Source organism: Uranotaenia lowii, chromosome 2 (genome assembly GCF_029784155.1).
Source record: "Uranotaenia lowii strain MFRU-FL chromosome 2, ASM2978415v1, whole genome shotgun sequence".
Classification (NCBI taxonomy): domain Eukaryota; kingdom Metazoa; phylum Arthropoda; class Insecta; order Diptera; family Culicidae; genus Uranotaenia; species Uranotaenia lowii.
In genome coordinates this window covers 176,702,281-176,712,345 of record NC_073692.1, presented here as the reverse complement: position 1 = coordinate 176,712,345, position 10,065 = coordinate 176,702,281, and the positions used below count along the sequence as shown (strand labels likewise).

The following is a 10,065-nucleotide window of genomic DNA, read 5'->3' as shown; positions in this document are numbered from 1 at the left end:
AAAAATTTTAAATTATTTGAATAATAAAAAACATCAATTTTTTACTTACGACACAAGAAGTGATCGTCCTTTTAAAGTTGTACTTCGTGGTCTCACCGGCGATCAGACACCGGATGAGATCACAACTGAATTAAATTCTTTGTTAGGTTTTTCTCCAATTCAAGTAATTCAAATGAGGAAAAGAACCAACACGAATAATATCAGTAGTGTTGGTTTTGCTCCTGAGCTTTATTTGATCCATTTTAAAAAGGATCAAGTTAATAATTCGCAAATTCTTGAAAAGGCTCGTCTTATGTTTCATTGTCGAGTCAAATTCGAACCTTTTCGAAAATCTTCAACCAATTTCCTTCAAAATATTACGCAATGTCGTCGTTGTCAAGCTTTTTGTCACGGCACTAAAAATTGTAGAATGAATGCCAGATGCATGCTTTGCGGCTCATTCGATCATGAAAAATCTAAATGCCTTTTTGGTGGTGATAAGCCACAAACAGAATTTTTCAAGTGTGCAAATTGCGCAGGTAATCATTCCTCGAATTCGCTAGACTGTCCCATCAGGGCAAAAATTATTGCTTCTAGGAAAAATCCCAAAGTTTCCAGAAAAGTTTCTTCTCCTCCTTCCTCTTTTTCGTCTTCACACGTCGGGCCGGCAAACAACTTGCCTGTTCGCGGTCAGCCTCGGTCTACATTGGAATCACGGCTGGGTAATACCCGAAGTGTTTTTAATGTTACCTGTGCTGATTCTGCGCCACAGACTCGTTGTTTATCGTTCTCAGAGGTGGTTGAAAATGGGTTTCCCTCTTCAGGTTTAACTAGTAAAAATGGGAAAAAAACAAGTCTCAACGTTCATGCGAAGGCTTGGGAAAATCCCCGAAATTCAAATACTTGTTCTTCTCCTTCATTTTCTGATCCTAACAATTTTGTTGATTTGGGTGAGATTACTGAGGAAAAATTAAAATTTTTGCATAAAAATTTAATGGAAATGATGCAACTTATGTTGAAAGCAAATTCAATGTTTGAAGCTTTCCAAACTTCTTTTAATTATGCTAACAAAATTATTATGACTTTACGATTCCCTCATGGATCCAAATAGATGTTTAAATATTATGAATTGGAATGCTAGATCTTTGCTGGCTAACCAAGATGAATTCTTTTTATTTTTGAAAACTCAAAACATACATATTGCTGCCATCACTGAAACTTTTTTAAAGCCGGACAATAACTTGAAAAGCAATGCTTTCTTTAAAATTTTGCGAAATGATCGACTTGATCGACAAGGTGGGGGTGTAGCTATTGTCATCAATAGTCGTCTCAAATTTAGACTTCTTCCTTCTTTCAATACCAAAGTCTTAGAAACAGAGGTGCAAAGAGATCCCTTTACGCTACATGCAGTGCCGATTCTTACAGCCCGACGTCAGCCACGAATTAGAAACAATTGGAATTGAATTAGAAACGTCTATGGGGAAAATTATAATTATTGCCGCATATTTGCCTTTTCAATGCAGCGGTGAACAGAAAAATTTTTTGAAGGGAGATTTACAAAAACTCACCAGAAACAAATCTAAATTTTTTATTATTGGTGACTTTAATGCAAAACACCGATCTTGGAATAATATTTCATCAAATTCAAATGGGAATATTTTATTTAATGACTGCTCTGCAGGTTATTATACTGTTGAATATCCTAATGGGCATACTTGTTTTTCTTCGATTAGAAATCCTTCCACAATTGATTTGGTTCTAACGGATTTAGGCGAGCATTGTAGTCAAATAGTTACTCATGCGGACCTCGATTCAGACCATCTTCCAGTAACTTTCTCTTTATCCCAAAGTCCCATTGAAAACCCTTTAAAATCAACTTTAAACTTTCAAAAAGCTGACTGGGAGCGATATAGGAATTTTATTGAACGTAATTTAGATGTAAACGTTCCACTGAATTCAATTGAAGATATTGATTTAGCTGTAGAAAATTTGACAACTTCAATAGTCAATGCTAAAGCCGCTTCAATACCCAAAGTTAAACATAAATTTAATCAACCTTTAATTGATGATGATCTTCAGTTTTTGATACGACTGAAAAACATTCGTCGACGCCAATATCAACGTACTAGGGATCCTTATTTGAAATTAATTTATTGCGACCTTCAAAAAGAGATCAAACGTCGTTTAAATTTCATCCGTAATGAAAATTTTGCTAAAGCAGTAGAGGACATAAAACCCTACTCAAAGCCGTTTTGGAAATTAACTAAAATTTTGAAAAAGCCCTAGAAGCCAATTCCTACTTTGAAAGATGGGGATAAACTTCTTTTAACTAACGCAGAAAAAGCTCAAAAATTAGCCCAACAGTTTGAGTCTGCTCATGATTTTAATTTAAACGTTGTTAGTCCAATTGATGCTCAAATTTCCCTTGAATTTGATGATATTTTTTCTAAGCAAAATGTTTTTGAAAGTTCCTGTGAGACAAATATTGATGAACTTAAATTGATTTTCAAAAAATTTAAAAATATGAAAGCTCCGGGGGAAGATGGGTTTTTCTATATTCTTATTAAAAAGTTGCCTGAAAGCACTTTATATTTTTTAGTTAAAATCTTCAATAAATGTTTTCACTTGGCTTATTTTCCCAATAAATGGAAAAATGCCAAAGTAACTCCAATTTTGAAACCTGGAAAAAGTGCTTCAGAGCCTTCAAGTTATCGACCAATTAGTTTGCTTCCTTCTTTAAGTAAACTATTTGAGAGAGTTGTTTTGAATAGAATGATGATTCACATTAAGCAGAATTCTATTTTCCTTGATGAACAATTTGGTTTTCGTCATGGACATTCTACTACACACAAAATTTTCGAGGCCAGAATTTAGCAAAAATTTGCTCAAATTTGACCAGCTAGAAACTTAGCAAAAAAATTAGCAATATTTTTTAACTATAATTTTAGCAAACGAGAAAAAAAGATAGCCGCCGCAATTTTTACTCAATTTTTTAGCAAAAACCGGAAGAAAAGATCGCCCGGATCTGAAATTTCAAAATTTATTGTTTTTTCTCTGGAGAATCAGGGAGAACGTTTGATTATGAAATAGAATTCACAAATTTACTTCACTTTCAATTTATTTTTAATTTTTTTTTTTAATTTAATTTCACGTTCGATCAGCGGAAATTCCGGTTCCAGCGGGCGAAACTTCAAGACATCTTCATCGACGAATGCACCAGAGTGTGTGCCGGATCCAGCTCGTTGAAATTCCAGCTGTGGTCCCCTTTATTTCTGGCCTGATGGGGGTTTTGTGTTGCAGTTGTAACCTGAAAGAAAAACAAACAATTTTGGATTTAAAAATCGGAAAATTTGTACAATTTATAATTCGCCCTTACCTGTACGCATCCGGTGTCGATTTGGTTAGTATTTTGTTGTTGACTTAGCCACCACTAGAACCACTAGCATCGAACTTTCGGAACCGCGCACAATCATGTCTGTTTGTTATTTTTCTGAAAAACCCGCGGCGGCTGTTGTCTGTGCACAAAGCGGCTAGAAAACCTTTGTTTTGCTAAAGTCAAGCAAAATGAACTTTCTAATTGCTAAAATCAAGTAAATTTAGCTTTTTGCTAACTCAACAGTAAAAAAATATTTTTGCTAACGGAAAGTAACAGCGAAATTTTGCTAAGTGGAGCCCCGAAAGTTTTGTGTGTACACATCAACTCTTGAGTGTAACTAATATGATTAACGCTAGCAAATCTGAAGGTTATTCAACTGGTGTTGCTCTTCTAGATATTGAAAAAGCTTTTGACAGTGTTTGGCACAAAGGTTTAGTAGCTAAATTAGCTCGATTTGATTTTCCTGTATATCTCACCAAAATTATTCAAAATTATTTGACTAGCCGAACCTTACAAGTAAGCTATCAAAATTCATCCTCTGAAAGGACACCCATTAGAGCTGGGGTCCCTCAGGGCAGTATACTTGGGCCAATCTTATACAATATTTTTACTTCTGATCTTCCTGATGTACCAGAAGGAAAAGGTAGAAGATTATTTGCTGATGATACTTTGCTTTCAGCCAAAGGTCGAAATTTACGGGTGGTACGCAGTAGATTGCAACAAAATTTAAATTCCTTTTTGAATTACTTGAAAATGTGGAAAATTTCTCCTAACGCTTCCAAAACTCAACTTATTTTATTTCCCCATAAGCCAAGAGCTAAATTTTTAAAACCTAATGAAAATCATTCCATAACTTTTAATGGGGTTTCATTAGAATGGTCTGATCACGTGAAGTACTTGGGACTAACACTTGATCGGAATCTTACTTTTAAGAATCACATTGAAGATATTCAATCTAAATGTAATAAATACACTAAATCTCTTTATTCTCTCATCAACAGGAAATCCCGCCTCTGCCTGAGGAAGAAGATGCTTATTTATAAGCAAGTGTTTCGACCAGCGATAATGTATGCAGTTCCGATTTGGTCTAGCTGCTGCGCGACGAGGAAGAAAGCCATCCAGAGGATTCAGAACAAGGTTCTGAAAATGATTTTGCGGCTTCCACCTTGGCACAGCACCGAAGATCTTCATCGGATTGCGGGCATTGAATCGATCGAAGAGATGGCCAACCAAATCATCTCCAACTTCAGAGGCAAATCGATGCAAATCGACATATTTAAAAAAAAAAAACAAATTTGCAACAATTAATGTATGAAAAAAGTGAAAATTCGTATTTTATCTTAATTTTTTTTCTTGATATCTTATTCAAGGCAATCAGAAGGCGGATTCATTGGCTAAGGTGAAGGCGTGAAGGCGTAACAAGATGGAAATCTTTGAGAGGATATTAATTTACAATGAATATATTTCAATAAAGTCTGCTTCATTTAATATTGGAACAAATTCTTTTGCTCATTGTGGCGCTCCTAGTGGACGGATTTGGAAACTATTTTCACCCACGTGTCGGGAAATTCATAACCTTTCACCATGTATTTATGTCATAACACCAAACGATAGCATTTTGTAAACAACCGCCATGGAAGCCGAACGGAGAGATCAAATTGTGCACAGTTTTCTTGAAAATCCATTGTTGTCGGCATCGAAACTAGCTAAACAGCTTAAAATGCCCAGAAATACCGTATGGCGTGTTATCAAGCAGTACAAGGAAACATTGACGACGGCTCGGAAGCCGCATTCGAAGCGTCGGAGTGGAACTGTCGACCGGAAACTGCGTGGGAAAGTCATCAAGGCCGTCAAGAGGAATCCCAATCTTTCAGACCGCGATTTGGCCAATAAGTTCCAGGCCGCTCACAGTACGGTGCGACGAATTCGTCTCCGGGTAGGAATAAGGTCATTCCGAGCCAGCAAACAGCCAAATCGGACGCTGAAGCAGAACAATGTGGCCAGAATCCGTGCTCGAAAGCTGTACGACCAAGTGCTGACCAAGTTCGACGGATGTATTCTGATGGACGATGAGACCTACGTGAAGGCGGACTTTGGGCAAATCCCAGGTCAAAAATTTTATTTGGCGACGGCTCGGGGGGATGTACCTGCAAAATTTAAGTTCGTGTTTGCGGATAAATTCGCCCGCAAGTACATGATTTGGCAGGGGATATGCAGTTGTGGACAGAAAACCAAAGTCTTTCCCACTGACAAGACAATGACATCAGAAGTCTACAAAAAAGAGTGCCTACAGAAACGGATTCTGCCGTTTATTCGTGCCCACGACCGTCCAGTAATGTTTTGGCCGGACCTCGCAAGCTGCCATTACAGCAAAACGGTTATGGAATGGTACGCAACGAACGGGGTCAGCGTAATACCGAAGGACCTCAACCCCGCCAAACTGCCCCCAGTTCCGGCCGATAGAGAAATACTGGGCAATCACGAAGCGGAGGCTCAAGGCAAAGGGAAAACTTGTTAGGAACATGACTCAAATGAAGAACTGGTGGAATCAAATCGCCAAAACGGTGGACGAAAAGGGTGTGCGCCGCCTAATGTGCCGTATTACGGGAAAAGTACGAGAATTTCTTCGAAACAGCAATGAATATTTTTTTTAATTTTTTTTTATGAAAGAGTAAAGAAAATGCTACATTTGTATGAAAAACAAATTATGAATTCGTTAATAAATGACTGAACTACACGCAATTGTTTGTGTTCCAATATTAAATGAAGCAGACTTTACCTTGCACTTTAGCAATTAACGCTTGGCAGTGTAGCTGGCATAATGTCACACTGGGACGTTGGCTCCACACGATCATCCCTAAGGTTCCAACGAAGGCGAAGTCATGGTTTAAGCATTTTTACATGAGTCGCGATTTCATTCGCGTGGTTTCTCCGCTCATGTCAAATCAGTAGCGCGGCTAGATGCGCATTTGTTTCGTATACATCTAGTTAGGAGTTAGGACCAATGGGGAATCGAAATAAAAACAGTTCTTGAAGGTTTTAAAGAACGGGTCCGCCTGGAATATCATCTATTTCAACTATATATCCCATCGATTCCACCATGTTACAATCTTCTCGATTGTTCCATCGAAGTAGTTGAACTTTTTTAGTTTAGGGAGAAGTTGAGGCTTTCAAACATTTTCTAGTCATTTTAGGAAGGGTACACCCCTAGATTGAGAATAAAAAGATTTATCTACTTAAAACGATTATCCATAACATTGACATTTTAATTTAGTTTCGGGGGAAATCGAGCAAAATAAGCGATTTGTCTACTGCATGGAGACTATGAATCCTTTGAGAAAAAAAATCTGTTAATGAAATAAATTTATTGACCTCTAACTAAGCAATTTATTAAAAAATTAAAATGGTATTTTCAATTGTTGAATAGTGTAAGAAATAAGATAACTTATCTTAGTTTTTTTTTGAGGTTCTTTAATTGATAATTGATTTATGCGAAAAATACGGTTTATTCTAATACATTCCATCAACATAACAGACTACATCTAAAAAGAAATCCAAATGATCGGTGAACACAGCAACAAAAAGTTTATTATTTTGTGAATTTTCCCTTCAATTTGTTAAATTTGGACACAATCCCCTACCCTTGGTACCAAATTTTCCTCAATGCTTGTTAACAAACCACAGGCAAACAGCACAGAGCGTTTTGAACCTGAACTTCCTCCGAGGGGAGCGAACAAAATGTTGATTTTATTGTGCGCTCAGCATTCGCCGAGTCGAGAACGTGATATCGGCTAGCTTCTTGAAAAGGTGGTGGGTTCCAGTCAGTCTGTTTCTGTTTCTACGTTTAGCGTAAAAAAACACAAAAACAACAACACTCTGCCTGGTGTAGATTTATTAATCGCGCAATCAATTCTGTAAGTGATCTTTTTTCTTTGGTTTGTATTCTAGATAAGAATAGTGTAATTCTGTTGTGTAATAAGCTGCAAAATTAGCTATTTTTAAGCACGAGAACTTGTGAGATCATATTTTAGATGAAAATGTTCGATCAGCTGGTGGTTCAACTAGTAAGGAGCCTACACAAATCGTGCTGCTAAATGCTTTGGAGGCTCAACCCGCCAATAGAGCTCACTGAGCCTTATTTAGTAGGACAAGGTTCTTTGCGGTGAAAATGTCTGATCAAAACCGAGTTTAGCGAAGCCTTAGTTAATATACACCGGTGACATTTTGGGATATATATGGACCTACATTCAATCTAGAAACGCTAACACTGGAGATGCTTTGTTTTGGAAGTGATGCGCTAGTATTTAGTGGTTCACAAAGAAAACGATTGACCCTGGGGAAATTTTCTTTTCTTCGTTTCATGACAACAAAACGACGACGATGCATACGCGTATCGCTTCCCATGCGTTAAAATTTACCTACGCAAAAACAAAATAACACGCGTTTTGTCTATCTAAAGACTAGAGAGAGAGAGAGAGAGGGTGCCCCTTTCTGGAGGATTTCGGCCATTCGTCTGTCATCATCATGACCTGGGAACATCTGGAGCGTGGCAGCTCCCCGGTGGATTGGTGCGAAGGAAATTATCTTATTTCTCCTGACATAGCCGAGTTTGTGAATACGGTAAGTGTGGTGGAGTTTTATTGTAGCTTAGCCTGTATTGTCTGGAACGTTGTTGTTCATGTATGTATCTATCATAAATTTTGCGGTATTTACACTGAAAATAGATTACTGGACGATTCGGAGCGAAACGTAAAAATGGAACTTTTAAAAAAATATGAAATTTTTAAAACCTAGTTATACCAAAATGAAATTGGTATGAAAGGGTCTCCAATAGTAACGAAAAAATAAACAAAAATGAAGTTATTTTGAAAAAACATTTCCAACAATATAAATAGCGCTTCTATACCGTACCTATAATTATTTTAAGAACTGTAATCATTTTGAATGATTTTCTAATTTACCATTCTCAATTAGGCCGGAACAAATATCAAATTCTTCTTTTGTCATAAATAAAGTTCAAGGCACTATATTGAAAAAATTGATAAATTCTTGTGTACAAATATATTGCATGCAAGTTTTTGTCCAACTTGTTCTAATTTATTGAAAATTTCGATTATTTTTTATTATTCCCTCCTCGTGATGCGTCTAAATAAAGTGACAAAAGAAGGATATTTAAAAAAAATTGTTCGGCCTTATTTTTATCTCTAAATACACACAGCGAAATAAAATTTTAGAACAAAGAATTTTCCATTGCTTAGTCGGCAGTCGCCAAACAAAGGAAAAATACTTTGATTCTTGGACAAATTGTAAGCGTTGCTAGTCATTCGAAGGGGGTCGCAGTGATCTTTTGAAAAATTTTGATATAATAGTGTTGCAGTGCTGTTCGTGGGGGTTAAGGGGTCCTTCTTGGCAACGCAGTCCACCAAGCCACCCTAACCAGGCGAACGAACCTGCCGAAATGGTTCCCAAACCTGCCACCAGAGCGAAGCGACGAGATGCGAGCAGCAGACGAGCGAAGCGATCAGGTGCGAGTAGCAGACGAGCGAAATCTGGAATCGGGCGAAAAGGCGAACGATCGTGGAACGGGTGCAACGAACTGCGTTGGTTCAAAGCCATTTTGTTAAGAGCTAGCGAACACATCAAAAGGATCTCGCAATAAATGATCCGAATGTTCAACAAATTTGAACGAATAATCCAAGTTTTTGGCTAAAATCATAGTGCGGTTCAACCTAGTGCTACATAAGCCAGTGCTTGCCATTTAATCGGCCAAAGAAAACAACAGGCTGATTGAACATCAGGACCCCGCTGTTTGGGTTTGAAATCAACCCCACTGTGTCCCTATCATCGCCCAGCGCGACACCCTACTGCATCGACTACCTACCGTCGGTGTTACTTACCCTTGGTACCTGGTTCAGCACCCAAGGTGGGACCAGGTACTCCACGCACCGCTTCGCTCACCGTCTAAGGACCTGTCTGTGCCCGGTTCAGCACCCAAGGTGGGGCTGGGTACAACAACACACCCAGCAGAAACCAGGCGATCTCCAAGCAGACCTCCTCGATCCCGAGCTCGACGCCAACGGAGGAACGGACGTCCCAGACCAAGGTCAGATAGTTATTAAGGAAGTGGTGGGTGAATAAACAGTAATCTTCAATAAACGGTACCGTAGTTTAACCAAGGAGTTTAACTTAGCTCTCTCGAACTTCCCTGCAACTAGTTTTTAGAGTGGTAAGCGTGCCGACCCTAGGGATTATTAGGGGGTCACTGCCCAGAGCATACAAAATTCACCGTCATCAGTCATAAAACTGTGACTGTGAAAAAGTTAAAGCAGTCGCATTCATAACAGACGCCTTCAAATGAGTAACCAAGCAAACAATCTCGCCTCAACCTTCAGTCAAATGAAGCGTCGGAATAATCATAGTCGCCTTCAGCCTGTCGTCGTCTTTTTGACTGTGACGGAATAATGTTTAGATGAAAAAAAAAAACATCTTAAGACGACGCCGAAAAACACAAGTTTTGTTATGGTCGTGGCTGAAAAAAAAAATCTGAAAACAACGATCATCGTTTCCATTTTTGGAGATCAGCCCAGGGTAGTTCTGGACCGGGACATTTTCGAACGTAACATCAACTGTCACGACCGATGAGAATTCGTTAGGGACTAAAAGGACAATATCGACTATGCGCAAAAAAATTGCCTTTCATAATTATCTTT

The 10,065-nt window shown here is 38.2% G+C and overlaps 1 protein-coding gene across 1 annotated transcript in view; it reads left to right on the top strand.

The window, feature by feature from the left end:
- Window positions 1–7,089: 7,089 nt before the first annotated feature.
- LOC129744416 (alkaline ceramidase) overlaps window positions 7,090–10,065 on the top strand; it is a 20,639-nt gene continuing 17,663 nt past the window's right edge. The window contains exons 1-2 of the mRNA XM_055736924.1: window positions 7,090–7,269; window positions 7,815–7,975. Of these exons, the coding sequence (XP_055592899.1) occupies window positions 7,880–7,975 (96 nt within the window). The 5' untranslated portion in view covers window positions 7,090–7,269; window positions 7,815–7,879. The remainder of the gene's footprint in view (window positions 7,270–7,814; window positions 7,976–10,065) is intronic.